Source organism: Vicugna pacos, chromosome 20, assembly GCF_048564905.1.
Source record: "Vicugna pacos chromosome 20, VicPac4, whole genome shotgun sequence".
Lineage (NCBI taxonomy): Eukaryota > Metazoa > Chordata > Mammalia > Artiodactyla > Camelidae > Vicugna > Vicugna pacos.
In genome coordinates, this window is record NC_133006.1 from 19,830,501 (window position 1) to 19,849,110 (window position 18,610).

General features: G+C 51.1%; 3 protein-coding genes across 7 annotated transcripts in view; 1 reads left to right on the forward strand and 2 right to left on the reverse strand.

Annotated features, from left to right (window-relative positions):
• Nucleotides 1-3,169, forward strand: part of CPNE5 (copine 5) — an 87,295-nt gene extending 84,126 nt beyond the window's left edge. For 4 of the 5 annotated variants that reach the window (XM_031688467.2, XM_072945102.1, XM_072945101.1 and 1 more), the window contains 2 exons: nt 239-312; nt 1,511-3,156. In XM_031688467.2, the coding sequence (XP_031544327.1) occupies nt 239-312; nt 1,511-1,729 (293 nt within the window). In that variant the 3' untranslated portion in view covers nt 1,730-3,156. Of the gene's footprint in view, nt 1-238; nt 313-1,510 lie in introns of all 5 variants that reach the window. The other variant, XM_006202061.4, reaches the window with a different exon arrangement.
• A 2,184-nt stretch (nt 3,170-5,353) lies between these two features.
• On the reverse strand, nt 5,354-6,644 carry LOC102527034 (neuropeptides B/W receptor type 1-like). The gene has a single exon (XM_006202189.4). The coding sequence runs from the start codon at nt 6,587-6,589 to the stop codon at nt 5,531-5,533; it is 1,059 nt and encodes a 352-aa protein (XP_006202251.3). The 5' UTR covers nt 6,590-6,644; the 3' UTR covers nt 5,354-5,530.
• Nucleotides 6,645-10,479: 3,835 nt separating this feature from the next.
• RAB44 (RAB44, member RAS oncogene family) overlaps nt 10,480-18,610 on the reverse strand; it is a 29,565-nt gene continuing 21,434 nt past the window's right edge. Inside the window, exons 10-14 of the mRNA XM_006202062.4 lie at nt 16,021-16,102; nt 14,900-15,014; nt 13,735-13,836; nt 12,124-12,200; nt 10,480-10,742 (exon numbers count right to left, since the gene is read on the reverse strand). Of these exons, the coding sequence (XP_006202124.2) occupies nt 10,652-10,742; nt 12,124-12,200; nt 13,735-13,836; nt 14,900-15,014; nt 16,021-16,102 (467 nt within the window). The 3' untranslated portion in view covers nt 10,480-10,651. The remainder of the gene's footprint in view (nt 10,743-12,123; nt 12,201-13,734; nt 13,837-14,899; nt 15,015-16,020; nt 16,103-18,610) is intronic.

Genomic DNA, 18,610 nt, shown 5'->3' on the forward strand with positions numbered 1-18,610 from the left:
GAGGCCCCGAGTCACGCCTTCCTCTTCCCTTCTCCAACCTGGGAGCCTGCAGAGTGTAGGGGAGCTGGAGCACTGGGCTGGAAGTCAGAGACTTGCTTGGTTGGGTTCTTCCCGTCTCCTGGCCTCAGTTTTTTCATCTCTGACGTGGGCTTCTGGGCCGACAGTCTCTGTCCTGTCAGGCCCAGGTGCCCACCATTAGTTCACCCACCCCTGTGCCTCTACCTCCCTCCCCTCACAGCCATGGTGGAGCTGGATGGTGATGACGTGCGGATCTCCTCCCGAGGAAAGCTGGCCGAACGGGACATTGTCCAGGTGAAGCCCAGACCCTGCCTGCCCCACAGAAAATGCCAGAGCTGACCTCCCTGGAAAGGGGCCCTGGAGGGAGGCACTAGGTACTGGCCTAGAAGGAAACAGGAGTCAGTCCTCGGGCTGGACCCCTCTCTACCATGTCTGAGACTCACCCTTAGCATTGTGCTGCCCTGACAGGAATGCTCTGCAAGCCCTCCCTGAGCCCTCAGGCCTCCAGGGTCTCCTGCAGAACACAGACACCTAATTACTCGCACCTACTGTTGTTTTCTGCCGGGCTGCCTTCCTAAATGAGATGGCCAACCCCGTGAAGGTGGAGGAAGTGTCTTTATTGTTGCTGCAGCCCCTTCCAAGAATGGGCGTTGCTCAGTTGATTGAATCAGTGTCTTAGCATCTCCATGTTGGATGGCGAATGTAAGGAGCAGACAGGTCTTTGTCCTCTGGGAATCCCTGTCCAATCAAGCCCCAGAACGCACTTCAGTAAGCACATCCCTCTGTGAATCTCTTGCAGACTGAGTTCCTAGTGCTTAGGAGATTCAGATTAAAAAAGAACTGACATTCCCCATACCCCCTGGATTAAAAAAAATTAGGGAAGGGAGGGTCATTCCAGGTGCAGAGACTAAAGATAGGGGGCTAGAAACCAGAGCAAGGACCGCCTGGGAAGTGGGACCTGTGTATGCAAAGACCTGGAAGCAGGAGTGAGCCTGAGGCACAGGGGGCTGGGAGAAGTGGACCCCTCACCGCCCCTGAAAGGACCACCCCTGGGAGGATGCCAGAGGGGCCTGACTGTAGGAGTTGGCCCAGAGAGGAAAGAGAAGCAGGGCCAAAGAGCCAGAGAGAGGGCTCTGCTGGAGAGGTCAGAGGAGACCTGGAGGGCCCATTTTCCAGGAGCCATGGGATTCATTCAGTTTTTCCTCAGTGCCTGCTAAGTGCATGTGGTTGGTGCCAGGATTTCAGAGATTAAGGAATCTTGTTCAATGGTGTATCCTGGCGTGGACTAGGTGTTCAATAAGTTACTTGTTGAATGAATGAAAGAACAGTGACTATGATACAGTAGCCCCTCAGGGAATTCATCATGAGGGGGAGGGCTTGAGTGAAGTGAGCAGAGGCTGGGGAGGAGTGGGACAGGATCCCAGGCCTGGAGATTTGGGGGGCTGGTGTCCAGAGGGAGACCTCACCTGACCCTACCTTCTCCGCTGGACAGTTCGTGCCCTTCAGGGACTACGTGGACCGCACAGGCAACCACGTGCTGAGCATGGCGCGCCTGGCCCGGGACGTGCTGGCCGAGATCCCGGACCAGCTGGTGTCTTACATGAAGGCGCAGGGCATCCGCCCTCGCTCCCCACCCATGGCCCCAGCGCACTCGGCCCCCGAGTCCCCGGCCCGCACGCCCCCTGCTTCCCCTCTGCACACGCACATCTGAAGCCTGGTCTGCTCAGATGGCTGGGGTTTAGTCCAGTAGAAAGGAAGGCAGGGTGCCCAGACCCCCTACAGTCCACCCAGCCCAGCCTTTGGAACACCTGTGCCTGGGAAGCTGGCCAGGGGCAGGGCTTCTGAAGACTTCTCCCTATATGGCCCAAACACCCAGTTTGGGGGTACAGGTGGTAGAGGTGGGGATCTGGGCCCCTTCTCGTCTCTTCTTTCCCTGACATCTGGTTCTGGACCAGCCAGGAAGATGTTAATCAGGACGATGGGGGTCCCCCTCAGCCCACCTGGGTAATCCCATCTGGTATATCACCCAGAAGCCTGGGCTGGGCCTCCCACCTCCAGGCCTCTTCTCTCTGCCTTCCTCCTGTGGTGTCTACTCCTACACCTGGCCCCTGACCCCCACCCCAGTATCTCTCCTGTTCCTATTTCCAATGAACCCCATGAGGCTGCTGAGTTTACAGGTACCCGAACATGTGAACCCTCACTGGAACCCTTGCATGCAGTGGGAGTCCTGCAGACCCATGAAGGGGAGGCTGTGATGGTGGATGTAGGTCACACAGTGGACAAGGGATGGAGGTTTTTCAGGCACGGGGTTCTTTCAGGTACCTCTCAAGCCCGGTATGACGCTGGTTCTAGACACAAAGATCCGCAGGCCTCTCCCTGATCTGGGCTCACAGGCAGTCGGCTCCTGGCTTCAGACGTCCCCTTTTCTCCCAGAGGCATCCCAGGGTCCCTGGTGCCCACTCCTCTGCTGCCCACCTAGAGGCCTGGGCAAAAAGCAGCCCAGCCCCAGCACTCCCACACTGCCTGTCTACCCCATGGGGACAGAGGATGCGAGTCCTGCCTCTAGCCCCTGCCTGCTGTGGGAACCCAAGCGAGGCCCGTCTACCTTTACGGTCTCAGTTTCCACATCTGTAAGGCAAGAGGATTGATCAGACAAGCCTGGGTTAATCTTCAACTCTGACGCCCTGAGAGTCCATTTTCCCACACCCGGCTTGCCCCATCCCCCTCCTTGCCAGTGCAACCCCTTAAGGCCGTCTTGGCTCTAGGGTCACACTGTTCCATCACATCACATAAACCTACCCTGGTCCTTCAGCCTTGGGCTCTGGCGTCTGCACCCAAGCCCCTGCCTCTGCTGTGGGAAAGGCAAGAAAGATGATCTCACCCCTGGGTCCACCCAGCTGCCCGGCCTTTTCCCACATGCGGAGCAGGTCATGCATGCCAGTCTCTCCTGCCGCATGGGGCTCCTCAGCCCACTGAACCTCCCGTGCCTGGGTGGAGACCAGGCCCCACCCTGTCTGCTGCCAGACACTGCTTCCCTTCCCGTCATGCATGATGGTGGTGTTTCTACACTGTCTGGTCCTGTGCCCGTCTCTGAGACAGTCTCTGTGTGGCATTTGCCTTAAACTGAAGTAAATTTGGTTCTTTTACTAAAGTTGTTTTCCTTTCTCCTGTGAAAAATAGCAGATGTTGTTTCATGACAGAGTCCAGGTTCTCCTCTCTCTTTTTCTTCCATTCTTTTGTTCAACAAGGAGTTACTGAGCAACCAGTATGTGCCGGACCTGTGCTAGGCACTGGGGATGCAGCAGTGAACAAAATACAGGCCCTGTCTCTACATAGAGCTACAGTAGAGACATAAATGGGACAGGGGAAACACAATAAGCACATAAACAAATAGGTAAATAACATAATTTCAGATGATGATAAGAGTCATGAAGAAAAATAAGAGAATAAGAGGATAGAGAGTGACAGGGTGATATTTTAGATGAGGTGGTCAGGAAGGACCTCTTTGAGGAGATGATGGTTGAGATGAGAGAGGGAGACATGCTGAAACCTGAGGCATGAGGGCTCCAAGGAGAGGGAACAGCAAGTGCAAAGGCCCTGAGGTGTGTTTGAAGGATAGCATGGAGGCTAGTATGGTTGCAGCTGCATTAAGTAGGGGAGGGGCCAGGGTCTGTGGGCACCAAAGGGGGGCTCCTGAGGCAGCCTGCTGGACTCACAGGACATGTGTCCAGGATGAGTTACTGTGCAATGGGACTGTCAGTCCTCCCTTGCAGGATTGTTGTGTGGCCAGAGTGACATGTAGGTATGTATGCAGGAAGTGTGTGACATACACAGGACCTGCTGCACTAAGTGCACAATAAACACCACTTTCCTCCTTGTCTCTCTTTACATATACATCCCTGTGGCCATCAGGGACCAGGAACACAGGGAAAGGGGACTTCTCCATTCTCTGGGCAAGTTCACTCTCAGATTAGCCCTCTAGGCAGCCATTCCCAACCTGCACATCACAAGAAGTTGGTACTAATTATACTAAAGTTTGGGACTTGCTTACTTCTTGTGATTTTATAGTAAATTAGAACTGATTCACTGCTGTCCTTTTAATTAGATGCCCCTCTGCCTTGCATTCTGATCCTCTTTGAGTGCGAACCGGGTGGGGTCACAGCTTGAGAAGGGGGAAGTTCCCATAACCAGCAGCCCATTTTTACCTCACGTTGGGTGCCAATGGGAAAGTGTTGGGAGGAGATGCGTGCCTGGCAGGGGAACTGAGGCTCAGAGCCACTGCCCCAGGGTACCAAGAGCATCTTTACTGTGCTCAGCACTGTAGCTTCTCTCCTGGGTTCTTTCCCAAGGTGTGTTCCATGGGACGCTGGCATGGGTTTTGGGAACTGCCTGCTCTGAGACCCTCTCAGAGAGTTCCAATAGCCTTCAGGATGTTTGAGGCTCTGATTAGTCCTATAGCAAAGAGATTAGTTTGACTTGGTTCAACCCAGTGTTTCCTAAGCTTTTTAACCATAGGGTCAGTGTGTGTTTAACTGTAATACCATTACCAAGCAGAATGTATGATCTTGGGAATTTCAATTAAGACAATCTCCCTGGTTCCCAAGCCAACACAGAAACCTGAAGTCTGTTCCCAGGAGGCCAGAAGGAGGGCATGGAGTTTGGGAGCTTGTCAGAAGGGATGGGGTAGGAGAGGTGAAGACCTCCAGTTGGCTCTGGAGAGAAGGAAAGGGCCTCAAAAGGGGACTCTGCCCCAGATACATCAGGAAGAGAAACCACAGGGGAGAAAGGAGGCCGTTGAGAAATACATAGACCCAGACTCACGGCTCCATGACTTTAGTTCATGGTGTTCCTTTATTGGACTGACGGTTGTGTGTGACAGAGCTGGGGGAGGGCAGGCAGAGAAGGGAAAGGTGACTGAAATGCCCTCCGGGGCTATGAGCCTCCCCTCCCCAGGCTGTAGCTGGTTCTTCCCCTCCCCCCAATGCAGTTGCCAAGCTTTCAGGATTAGGGACCCCAGGCTGGCAGGCCCCCAGATCATTCCTCTACTACTCTCTGCCTTTGGAAGTCCCTTGACCACCCTCTTGTCCACTCACTTCAAGCACCCCTGAATTAATAAAAATAAGATAATAATAGTAATAATAATGACCAATACTCACATGCACTTACAAGCACCAGACATTCTTCTAAGCACTTTATATGTGTTGAGAAGGTTTATCTTCATAACAACCCTGTGAAGAAGGTACTATCATGGTCCTATTTTCCAGATGAGAAAACTGAGGTATAGAAAAGTTAAGGGACTTGTTCAAGTTATACAGCTAGGAAGTAGTGGAGCCTATAAATACCTATCTGAATCCCATCGACTTAGTTGCCGTTTAGTTGCTGTATCACTTTTGCTGAGCCACCTGCTCTCTGGATCTGTCTCCCCACTGGTGAAATGGAGGGGATGGGATCTAATATCATTAGGGATCTTCCTTTCTCTCTTGAATCTCAGCCCTCTTATCAGCCTATCCTTTCAGACACCTGCTAGATCCCATAGGCCTCCTTGGGCCCTGCCATGTCCAGGCCGGACACTCTCCATCACCATACCAGCCCCTTCCACACCTCTGGGGTGCCTGGCTGCCACCTGCTTGCAGAAGAGGTCCCTGAGTCCTGCACGGAAGGGGCGGGAGAGGTAGAAGCAAAGGATGGGGCTGACAGCACAGTTGGAGTAGGCCAGGATGGTGCAGAAGCTGGATGCCACAAAAGCCATTGGTGTGGCAGGCAGGTCACCCACAGCTGCCACATAGCCCAGCACTGAGCAGGGCCCCCACATCAGCACAAAGACCACCAACACTACAAGGATGAGCCCTGTGTTTTCCTGGTGCTCCCGGATGCTCTCTCCCATGGGGCCACGGGGCTGTGTCCACAGGAGCCAGCCCACGTGGCTGAAAGAGCAGCCCAGCCCCAGCACACAAGGCAGGAAGGCCAGGGCTCCCAGTAGGGTGAAGTAGCAGGAGGTCTGAGCAGGGTTCAGGAGCAAGAGGCAGGCCTGGCCCTCCTCCTCCACTACCACTTGCTGGAACAACCAGTTGGGCAGCGACGCAGTGAGGCCCAAGACCCACATGGTCCCACAGAGCAGCAGGCGGGTGCCTGGGCTGGATGGAAGGGCCACGTCAGGCCGGGCCACTGCCACATGGCGCAGAAGAGCTGTGGCTACCATGCTGTAGAAGGTACAGAACATGGTGGCGTTGTTGGCAGCCTGGCTGGTGGTGCAGACGGTGGGACCCAGCCACCAGTCACGCCGCAAGAAGCTCAGCAGGAGCACGGGCACCACGCAGGCCAGGAAGAGCAAGTCAGACAGTGTGATGTTCACCATGAGGCTGTTGGTCAGGGCGAGGAGTGGGCGGGGGGCGCACGGGCCCCGACCCACCACCAGCAGCATCAGTCCATTGGCCGGCAGCCCCACGAGCAGGATGAGGCCGCAGACCCCAGCAAAGACTAGTCGGAGCAGTCCCTCGGGTATGGCTGTGAGCCCGGCGGTGGACGTGGCATTGGCCTCCATTCTTCTGCTCTGGACACACAAGGTCAGCATAAAAACCAACCTGAGGGCCACCTCCCTCTTTCCCTGTTGAGCCCCATCCTTTTACTGACCCCTGTGCACAGTGGGTGCCCTTGGCGTGCACCAGCCCCTTTAGACCTCACAGCAACCTGATGGGACAGGCTCTGTCAGTGCCCTGAGTTCAACTCTCATCTCTGCTCCTGGAAGCCCCATGACCTTGGGAAGGTTTCCTCGTGTCTCCCTACCTCAGCTTCCTCAACTGTATGGAAGTGAGGAAATAAAGGAAATAAAACAGGTGTCAACAGTAACTGTCACTAAAGGATGAGATTCAGGTAGTTTTCATTTTCTTCCTTTGAATTTCTGTATTTGTAAAATTTCTGCAGGGAATACAAATTGAATCTGATAAATATTATATATATGTTAAACAAAACTTTGCTCTGCCTATGAAACGAGCAAGTTTTAATTTGAAGTTTAAGTAGGAAAATGAATATGCAAGGGCTTTGAGAAGGTATAAAGCCCCAACCAGCCGTTCCCAAGCATGTCTGCACATTGGGATCAGCTGAGGAGTTTCAAAAATACTAATACATGGGTCACACCCTCAAAAACCTGATTTGGTTGGCTTAGGCTTTTTGATTTGATTTGGCAGCCTTGAAAGACCAGCTTGGGGACCACTGCCTTCTGTGATCATGCTGTGCAGGATACCTGGCAGGGTGGGGGGAAGCTCTGCACCCCAGCTGCCAGGTCTTCCTCCTCATCCCCACTCCATCCCACATGCTGAGGATATGCGGAGCCCCCAGATGAGAGAACTCGGGTTGAGAGATGGAGTCAAGACATCCCAGAGTTGGCTTAGGGGCTGATGTTGCCATCTCCCATCCCATAAACCAGGCCAGGAGCCCCCAGCTTTAGTGAGAAGAGGTGTGTCCACTAACTAACTGAGTGTTTACCCTGAGCCAGGTACTGAGCAAACAAGCAGCAAACAAGACAGCCCAGTAGGGTCCTGATTCTAGTTTTCATCCCCTTTTCTCCCACACAGGGGATGGGGGCTGGAAAACCCCTCTGTAGCTGGCTCAGAGCCAGGGCTGGGGAGAGGGGTCTCCTGAGCCCCTCCTGCAGAGCCCTGCCTGGGGGACTTGTTGATCTCTGAGGCCCCATGGGAGCCACTTGCCTGAGAGCAGCTGAAAAGAGACAGGAAGGGGGGGTGGTCTCTCCAAATTCTGCCGCCAATATCCCACATCTCAGACTCTGGTTCCAGGAACTGCGAGGGAGGGAGGAACTGAGGGACCACCCCTAATACCTTACCTGCCCTGGATGAATGCTATAACTGAGCCACTCTCTAGTCATTTGTTATTGCTTTTTTGTTTCTTCCACCTGGCCCAGGCCTGCCTGCCAAAGACATGGAATGTGACTGGAGAGGTGGGGAGGGAAAGGAGAAGGAATGGGGAAAGGGAAAGTCAAAGGACCTGGGCCCTGCTCCACCTAAGCGTCCATTCCTTCCTATAAGAAGCTCTATAATTTCACAGTTAAGCTTATGGACACTGGAGCCTGCATCTCAAACCCCACTCAACCACTTGCTAGCTATGTGACTATGGAAAATCCAGTCTTCTATGCCTTGCTTTCCTTATCTGTCAAATGGGGATAAATAACAGGCCCCATCTCATAGGGCTGATGTGAGGATTAAATGAGGTAATACAAGTCAAGCGCTTGAAACATAGTAGTGCATGGCTTGATAAACAATGCTTATCGTTCTGATCCCGCCACCCTCAGTTCCAAAAATCTCTCTTCTCTGACACCGTTGCCCAGGCTCCATTTTATCCCCCTGCCCTCCCCTTCTCACTCCACACCCTGAGCCCCATCAGCCCAGTCTCACACTCCTTTTCTTAAACAGCATCAAGCTAAGGTGTGATTAGAGCCCCCTTGGCTGCATGCCCCAAGAACTCACCACTTGCCTGGAAGTTCACTCTGAAGTCTACCTTGAGTCCCGCCTGCTTGTTTCCTCACTTGCCTCGTGCTGCTCTGCAGTTCCTGGGTCCTGCTTGGTGACTTGGAGACCCTTGACGCCAGGAAAAGCTGGCAGCTCCTTCACAGCTGTGCTCTGCACAGAAGCTGGATCCAGCCAGAGAAAGCCAAGAGAGGGCTCTGGGCAGGTGTGCAGTCGCCTCTAACACCCCACCCCCAGGGCACCTGAGCTAGCTGCCTGAGGCTAGGCAGAGCTGAGGTGGGAGGGGCAGACTGGGGGAAGGGGTGCACTTCTGTACTGGATTCCCCGAAGGACAAGGGCTCTATCCACTTTACTGGCTCCCCTAGGAGTCACACCCTACCTACCTGCCTCATTAACTCACTGGCTCATAGGACAGAGATACCAGTGCTGGCCAGGTCCTCGACCCCAGAGAGAGCCATTAGCAACAGAAGGATCTGCCACACACTCTCAGCCAAGGCCAGGCATCGCTTATTCCAGCTCACCCCTCCCTGTCTCTCTGTCTTTCTCTGAGCATAGTACAGCCTAGAACCCGCTCAGAACAGGGGGAGGCTTGTGGGTTGACAAGATCCAGGAAGGGAGAAGACACTGGGGCTAAGAAAGAATCAGGGAGGAGGACAAGTAAGAGGACTGGCTGGATCATGGGAGTCATTCTGCATTTACTAGCTTAGAGATTAAATGAGGTCTATTAAGGGCATCTGATCTAAACTCTGGTGGTTTCTGATACCTGAATCTTCTCCACTGCACCTCTTGCCAAGTGTTACCTGGCTTCTACTTATAAGCCTCTAGTGACAGAAAACTCAGTGCTATTGATCCCTTTTAGAACTGAGCAGAGGGATAGGGGCCAAGAGTGGAGACTGATTAAACTGATAAGAGGTCTCTTTCTTCTGTCTCATGCTCTCCTCTTTTTCCTTCATTCTCTTTCTCTGAACCCCTGTCTCTTGAACTGTATTTGCTTGTCTCTCTATGAAACTGAGGTTTCCTCTGATTCAACTGAGGAAGTCACCAGAACCCGAATGATTGCTAAGTACCAGACTCAGCACTCTGCCCACGCTGGACCGCAGTACCTGGTGAGCCTTATGTGGTTAACGGTAAGATGAGACAGCAAACACAGATGACAGGAGATAGGCTAACACTGAGAGGCCGTCTTAGACTCTCACAGCAAGCTCCCCCAGGGCACTGACAATCCCGGCCCCAGGTTGTAATGTGCAGCTACCTGTCAGGAGGCAAATGTGCAATTCTGGGAACTCTCACACAAGCTCCAAAGAGGAACCCATGAATAACCTGAATCAGTTTCCCCTGCTGCTCCCCAGGCCCCACCAGCCACACCCCAGCTGCACCTCGACTGCATCCAGAGATTGACACCTCAAGACAGAGGTCCCCATAGGGGCACCGTGGCGTGGAGGCAGGGGATGAGATCCCCAGATATGACCCCTTACAGGCAGATTTTTGGGGAGAGTGTGGTCGGGGCTCAGGGAGATGGGGGGAATGGGGCATAGCAGGGACCATCAGAACATTGCTCTTCCCCAGGAATCAGATTCTGCTCGAAAGAAACCCCATGCTTGCAAACAGATACAGTGAATGAGACAAGATTCACCAGCTTTGCCAGGCATGGAACAATAGGACGGCTTTAATAAACAGGCTATATCAATTGGTAATCAGCACCAAAGCAAGCTCTTTGAAGTTTCTTTCCCTCCCCTCAACATTTACTCTTATTTCTGACTGTATGGGGAACACTCAGTCAGTGTAGAAGATTTGAAAATACAAATACATATAAAAAGGAAAATACCACCCCTATACATTTACCCTATAATGTTACCACCCAGAGATGTTTTGCCAGTGTTGTGGTGTGTTTTCCTTAAGTCATTTTTCTAGACTTTCCCTTTCTTTAAAGAGTTTTAACTGCCCCCACCTCCACTCCCCAGCCTTATTATTCAGAAAAGTCCTTCTTTGAAGTACAAAGGGCAGTGTTAGTACAGCCCCTGCCTGGGAGCCAAGTCCTGACCTGAGGAGGATTTTCCTGAACTTCCAAGCTGGCCATCTCTGTCACTGCTGTGTCCAGGCAGGTGGGAACAGGAAACCCAGGGAAGTGGCCATTCTACCCCAGACAGGCCAGGTGGTCAGGAGCAGCAACCAGCTCTCTTTGGTGGCTTCTCGGGGGCCACCTCCACCAGTGAGCCCTTTAGTTGGTCTTCTTGCATCTTGAGTGACCTGCATGAAGATGCCCAGGCATCAGGCCTCTCTCTCACCTCCCAGGGGCAGCAAGGAGAGGTCCAAGGGTGCATCTAGGGGACTGCACCCCCTGAGTTTCCTCTCTCTCTGCTGCTCTGCCCCTGCTCTGCATTCCACATGGCACAAGAAAAATGGGGCCATGGAGACTTCAGCCTTCTGTCTCTTGTCTGGCATTCTCTCCAGCCTACTGTGTGCCAGGCAAGGGACTTTGATTATGGCAATGAAGCCAGCATGTCCTCGCCTTGAGTGGTGAGGGAGACAGAGAGGGGAAGGGGGCAATCAGGACCAGGAACGGGGAGGCACACAGAGGGACTTCACACCAGGTCCCAGAGGGATTTGGGGAGGAAGGAGATAGTGTTGGAGCTGAGACCGAGCGTGGACAAGGGTTCGCTAGCAGAAAAGGAGAGTGCATTCTGGGAAGCCAGCAAAGGCTCGTGTCAAGAAGGAGCTTGGGGGTTAGGGAAGAAAAAGAAGCCCATTCATTCATTCATTCGTTCGCAATATATCTACTCTGTACTTGACACTGTCCTAAATCACGGAGCCTAAGGACTGAATGGCCAGAAAGAAGGCTTCGAGGCAGCAAGGATTCAGGGCTCATGGGCCAGGAAGCCGCATTCAGGAACTGGGGCTTTTATCCTAAAGCAAAGGGAAGCCATTGAGCAGTTGCCTGTCAGAGGTGTCAGGTGTGATCAGGTTTGCAGTTTAGCAAGCTCACTCTAGCTGCTTTGTCAGAGAAGGGACTTAGAGATTATCTGGCCTAATACCCTCTCCCCCTCACTCATTTCATTCATTTATTGAGCACCTAGTATATGCCAGGCCCCAGGCAGAGGGCTGAACAAAAGGGACATGGCCCTGTCCCCCTGGAGCTACAGCCTGGTAGGGGAGGTAGGCAGCAACTAGAAAACAGAGAAATGCATGTGTAATTACAATTTGTGGAGAAGGACTTTGAAGCACACAAAAAGAGGATGTGATCCAGAACAGTGATGGAAGGGGGTGTGGTCAGGGAAGGCCCCTCCAATTGGCTGAAGTTTATGGGAGGGGCAGGGGAGATGGCACTGGAGCTAATACAGGCCTCTGCCAGGCTTTTGGTCTTTATTCTAAATACAGTGGAAGTCACCAGAAGGTTGGGAGCAGGAGAGTAACTCTTGCTCTCCCACTGCACTGAGGCTCAGAGAGGGGACATGAGACTTCCTGGAGGTGATGCAGCTGATGGGACTGGTAGAACTGAAATCAGGAGGCTTTCCATGCATTGCTGTCTCTCGTTCCACTGACTTCTGAGCCCTGTGATTTCATAGGTGCTTCCTCAGACTGGGGCTTTCCCTCCTGGGTTCTGGGTGGGGAGTGGTAGGGTGGCACTCACCGGGCCAGATTCACCACGGGCTCCAGGATGTTGTGACCCAGGGCAGCACTGCACTCTCCAAAGGAGACCCCCAGCTCCTGCAGCCAGACAGACAGGGGTAGGGGTGTTGTGGGGGAGACCACTGAGAGTCCAGGCAGCAGCCTCTGTCACCAAAGACTGGGCCATCAGACAGAATCTCAGTATGTCCCCAGGCCAACCTCAACAGGTGAGAAGTCCCTCTGCTTGTGGCCCATGGTCCCCAGCCTCGCCCCTCTGCCCACTGGCCCTCCACCCTAGCTAGCCAAGATGTCAAAGGTGCTACCCGGAAACACTCTACAGCTTCAGAGTGACGGTGGGAAGCCTGTGTCCTAACTTGGAGAAATGTCCTTGAGGACATTGTTAGACCATTAGTTGTGTTTTTTTGATTTCAAAAATATTTAGTTGGGGGAAATATTGGAAAATAAAACATAAAAAAGTATAAGTACAAAGTATAAACTACTCTCACTAACGTTTGAGTATGTATTTCCATTCTGTTTTATACAGCCCTTTTAGTGGGGGCTGGGCTAAATGGCATTATACTATTAGGTGAAACAATACGAAATTGCTGTTTTGATAGGTGCCAAACAGTCAAATATCTGCAATCTCATATGGTTCAACCTAATCTATATCCAGAACTGCAGCTGCTTTTCTGACTTCACATTACATTGTACACATTTCCTCCACACCCTTAAGCATTCTTCCAGGACAGTATTCTTAATGGCAAATGCTAGCCTCTCACATGAAGCTCCACAAATTAACCATCAACTGCTGCCAAATGTTTGTTCTTATAAATGACAAAGTAAAGAACATCCTCATATAAATGCATTTGATTATACATTATACACGGGTGCCCATTATGTTATTCTCTTAGGGATTATTTCTGATTCTTTCTTTAGGATAAGTTGCTAGAGGAGGAATTACTATGTCAAAGAGATGAGCTACTACTTTTAAGAGGAAAAAATTCCTGCCAACCAGGAACCACAGTGATGACTTCATGAGTAGGAGAAATGAGAGGAAGAACGGGAAGGAAATATGATACGGAAATGCCAAGAGGGGTGGTGTCAGAGGTGGGTCAGGGAGTGATTCTTTTTTCCATCTTTATTATTCTCCAGATTTTCTGGAATGTGGCTGAATTCTATTCATGAATAAGTAGCATCCACTGTCTGGTGGTAGGGCTTTTGATGCAGTCTTTACAGGGAAGAATTTGTGTCTTAAGATAGAATAAATTAGAAGGAATGTTATGTTAATTAGAGACCAGAGATAAATTAAGATTTGACAGGGAATTTTAAGTGAAGCTTTGAAAACCTTTTTACTCTGAAGATTTTTTTTAAAGTAGGTTGGGACACTGTGGGGATTTGCTATTTCAACAGTGAGATTCAATGTCATGCCCACCATTACAGCCTGATGTTTGGGTCTAAAGCCCAGGTGGGTGGGAGGCTGTTGTCTACTCCAATCTGGCCTTTGATTGGGCAGGGTCAGAAATGGGCGATGGGTCCTTCTTGGTGGCCCGGGCCAGGGTAACCTACTCACTACTCTCCAGGGAGGGGTCTGCCCTGTTCAGGCTTGGAAAGGAGCCAATGCCCAGGTCCTCACCTGGGCCAGTTGCTGCCCAGCCTCAGTGGGCACTTGCCGCTCCTCCTTACAGTCCATCTTGTTTCCCAGGAGAAGGATGACCACCCCATCGGACACTGTATCCTGCACACAGAACACATTCCCTCAGCCACACATGTTGAGCACCTGCTGTGTGCCAGGCCCTGGGTGGATTTGGCCCCGCCCTCTAGGAAGCTGACAGTGTGCAGCCTCCCTCCACACATGCCCACCTTTGTTATCACGCCCACTCCACACTCTTCCCGCCTTTGACACTTTCTCTTCCATCTGCAGTGAACCTGCCCCTCCTCTTTGCCTGCAAATATGTCACCCGCTTTCCAAGGCCAACCTGCAAAGCACCTCCCCCAGGACACCTTCCTGGATTGCTCCTGTCCATGCCTTTCTCATCCTGCTTGTGCTGAACAGCCCAGCACTTGATCACACATGCTGCCTTGGCTTCTTTTGTGTTTCATGAATAATAATAGCTTCTGTTTACTGAGTGTTTACTATATACCAGGTGCTGTGGTGAGAGCAATTATATTAGTTAATCCTCACAATTCCTCTGTGAAGGAAGTCAGGAGATTGAAGTTCAGAGGGGTTAAGTCACTTGTCCTAAGTCACAGAATTGGGATGGGGTAACTAGGATTCAAACCTAGGTCTGGTTAGAACCCAGAGCCCAGCTGCTTTCGTATATTACCTTATCCTGCTGCTTTTGCATCTCTTCAAATAGACTAGAAACTTCTAGAGGGAAAACAACATGTTATTTTATACCCCTCTGCTGTGCTGGGACATACTGCAGAACTTCAGCATATACATATCAATTAAGTACATAGGGGAAAGAACTAGAGATGTGTGGACAGAGAAATTATCACCTAGAGTGGCACTAGAATTGCATTATCCCCAGGTGTTAAGAAGACATCACAGAGCTTCTGTATATAGGAAAGAAATGGTTATGGGATAAAGGAAAGAGTTTGTTTTGGAGGGAGTACTATGTGGTTGTGGTTTCTTTGTACCACTATGCTTCCAGCCCATCCAGCCAACTGCCCTCACTAGATTATGTCACCCACATGTCTGTAGTGTCATTTGTAATCCTGGGAGAAAAAATGGAGGGAACAGGATACAAGTTCCCTCTTGACTCCAAAAACTATAACCCTAGCAGCCATTAACTCACCTGGAGACAGTCCAGCCAGTAGCGCACATGGGCAAAGCTCTCCTGGGAGGTGACATCGTACATGAGCACCACTCCGTCAGCTTTGCGGAGCAGCTGCCGCGTCATGCTGTGGTACCTGCCCGGAGAGTCTGCGTAAGGCCACGGCAGGCGGCCTGGCCCCAGGCCTGGCCTCTCTAGGCCTCAGCCACTCCACCTGCTTCTAATTGCTTCCCAAAGAGAGTGTGCACATACTTTCCTTCTCAGAGTGTGTTTATTGTTGGATAGGTAACAGTTCTCATTGCTCAAATTTCAAAAGGTTCCAAAGGGCACCCAGTGAAAAGTCTCTCCCTGTCGACCCTACCCTCACCCTGCAGCCATCCAGTCTGCCTCCCAGAGGCAGAGTTACCCATTTCTGAAATATTTTCCCAGAGGTGTTTTATGTACATACATATATGTATATATGCTTATACACACACACGTATATATATACCCATACACTGTTTGAGCAAATACAGTGTAAAACACTGTACTCATTAATACTCTGTAGCCTTTACTTTATTTTATCCAGTTAATACAATGTCTTGGAGCTATTTCCTTATTTGTACATAAAGAGAGTCCTCGGTCTTTTTTGTGGCTTCATAACATTGATGATGTTTAGATTGTTTCCAGTGTTTCATAATATAAATGATGTTGCTATGAACAGTCTTGGTCCCTTTGACAATATAGTCATGTACGAGTTTACGGGTAGGATGAGTTTCTAGAAGTAGAACTGCTGGACCATAGAAGATGTGTCTTTTCAGTTTTAATGACTACTGCTTAACTAGAAAGTGGAAGGCCAGTATTTTCAGGACAGCAATTGGGTAGCTGTCCCCTGAGGGCCATGTTGGGACAGCCCTCACAGGTGCCCTGCCAGACTGAGGGGACCTCTAGGTCTGGTGTCCTTCTCCCCCCACTGGGACTGGACTCATCTTTCTGTCTCTGACCTCCTGAATCCTCAGGGATAGAAGCTGCACTTGCATTTGCACTTGGTTGCCTCTTAGCCCGTGTTAGACTCCTCAAGGCTGGGGCTGCCTGCTGCACCCTCTGCAATCCAGGCTCAAGCCTGGGTCTCTGACGCCACTAATGGCGACTGTACCCATTACCTCTCCTGGCCAGCCGTGTCCCAGAGCTGCAGCGCAAAGCACTTGTTGTCCACCATCAGGTTTTTGACCCGAAAATCCACTCCTAGGACACATAGAAGAGGGTCAGGCGTACTTTCAAGTTACTGCCCAGGTCTTTTAGCTGAGGCCGGCCCAAATATATACGTGTCCCCAGTACCAGCCAGGGTGGGACGGGAACCTTCAGCTGCTGGGCTTCCCCTCTGCTCTCCAAATTCCATCCATACTCAAGGGCCCACATCCTCCAAGAAGCCTTCCCTGACCACCCAGCCCCCACTGCACTCCTGCCCTGACAGCCAATGCGAGGCACCTTGCATTGTCTTTACTTCTATGAAAATATCTGTCTTCTCAATTGCATGGCAGTGTTTGTTCCTCAGGCTACTCAAGAAAATCAGTTTTATTTATTTTTGTAATACTCCTTGTTTCATTCCTAATTGTTGCATGCATCTTCCCCCTTTACCCAGACAGCAGGGCAGACAGGTAGCCTGAGAGAGTGGAAGAAGCACTGGCTTCAAGGATGACCAGCTGGGCTGTGAGTTATCCAGCCTCTGCTGCTGTACTGTCTGTGTGACCTCAGGCAAGTCACTTCACCTCTCTGAGCCTGCCTTCCTTATCTGCAAGGTGGCAATTTAAAATGACTCACATCACTGGGTGGTTGGGAGGATTAAATGACTTATGTCAGGAGTCAGCCGAGTGCCTGGGGAGTGAGAGATGGTAATTTTTATTATCACTATGAATTCCCATCTCCCTGGACACAAGTTCTTTAAATTTCGCAGTCCCCATCCCTCCCTGTGTCATTATTTCAGATCCTTTCCGTCCCTGGAAATATGGAGGTAATAGTGAAATCCCAGGAAGATTTGGACTCTTTGGAGTATACCTTCGTGCCAACCCTCATTTCCCAAGGAAACCAGGTGGGGGATGAGGTGCCGGAGGGGGGCTGCTTTGTCCCCATGCCCACCCCCTGTGCTAATGGAGCCTTGAGGCTGCAGAGCGCACTGTACGGCCCAGACCAGCTCAGGAAAGAGGTGGCTCTTCATAATAGCCCTGAGCTACTAGAGACCTTCCTCAAGGTCTCTCATGGTGACCCCTCTAAGCATCTGCTGCTGTCCCTGGTGGTGACAGAAGCCATAGACACCCCCTGCCCGTGCTGTCCACAGGAAGCTGGGAGAAGTGGCAGCTCCAGGAGGTCTGACCTCGGTAAATGGTGAAGCAGAGGTCTGTAGCATCCATTTCTCTTTACTGCCCTCTTCCCTGAAGGTCTTAGGAAGCCCAGGGTCTGCAGGAACTTCTGAGGTTATCTAATCCCACTGCTTGTGATGATATCCAGCCTCTGCTTAAATACCCACCATATGATCTAAGGATTATTCTTTGCTTTTAATAACTCCCCTATTAATGCCACTTTCCACCTCCCTGCCTATCGCCCTCCGAAACCCATCCATGTTCCCCTCACATCCTCCCCCAGACATGTTACAGCTTACCCACATAAACTATTAGGAACGTAATGTTTTCTGCTTCCCAAAGAATCTGCTATTTTATACATGCACAAACCCAGGGAGAGGGCAACACTGAACCCAGGAAAGAATAAAACTTCTGGTGTGGGGTCATGTGCTTTGAAGGCAGGTGGCCCTGGGTATGAACTTTGGGACTCAAGTGGGGCAAGAAACTTAACCAGGTCTTCAATTCTCTGTTTTCCTAATCTGTAAAATGGGGATAGATAGAAGAATCCTCACAAAAATGCACATTCAGATATAACTCCTTTGGCTCTGGATCTGGTCCTCCACCTGGCCTTGTTCTCAAATGCCGGCAGGTAAGAGAGGGGAGTGGGAATGGAGGAGGGTGATGCTGAGCAGGGAAATGTTCATGACTGTGGAAGCCAGAATCATCCCTATGGTTGAGCAAGATGGATGACAGCCACCAGGGGCAGTAAACTGCAGGTGAGCCTGGGACAGATTTGGATCACACACCTGGATCTCAGGTCCTCCAGCCGGCTAGTAGTGCAGCAGCCTTGCCCTGTCTTTTTTACAATTATGCAAGCTGTCTTTTTCTCAACTGACTTTTGGGGAGTCTTCTTACCACATAATAGTGGGAGAGGCTCAATTACAGGGAGGGCTGTTGTAAAGAATAAGACATGTATGCCTGGTACCTTGTAGGTGGTCTGTAACCAGTAGCTTAGGTGATTAATGATGGTGGCCTTGCAGACCCTGTGATCCTGCTCAACCTCAGGCCAGAACTCCTATGGGTCCCCCATCCCCCAGGACACCGCATTGTTACCTGGCTCCCCAGGTGAGGATTCTCAGGCAGAGAAAAGTTTGAGAACTTGTCCTGGAGGCACCTATCTTATGTAAAGTTTAAGAACTTTATCCACTGGTCTGGCACTGTTCCCCAGTCAACATCCACCCTGACAGACACAAAGATGCGGATCACTCCATCTTTGCCCCAAAGTGGGATATTCCCACAAGCTCTTTTCTGTGACTCTATGCAGTGTTCAAGTGGCCACATATCCCAATATTTTTAGGGAGAGGAAGCTTTGTACTTTGGGACATATTATTTGCAAGAGCCACTGAATTAGACATTA

Excerpts from the sequence above, each read along its gene's own strand:
- LOC102527034 (XM_006202189.4), bottom strand. The coding sequence starts at position 6,589 with ATGCTGACCTTGTGTGTCCAGAGCAGAAGAATGGAGGCCAATGCCACG.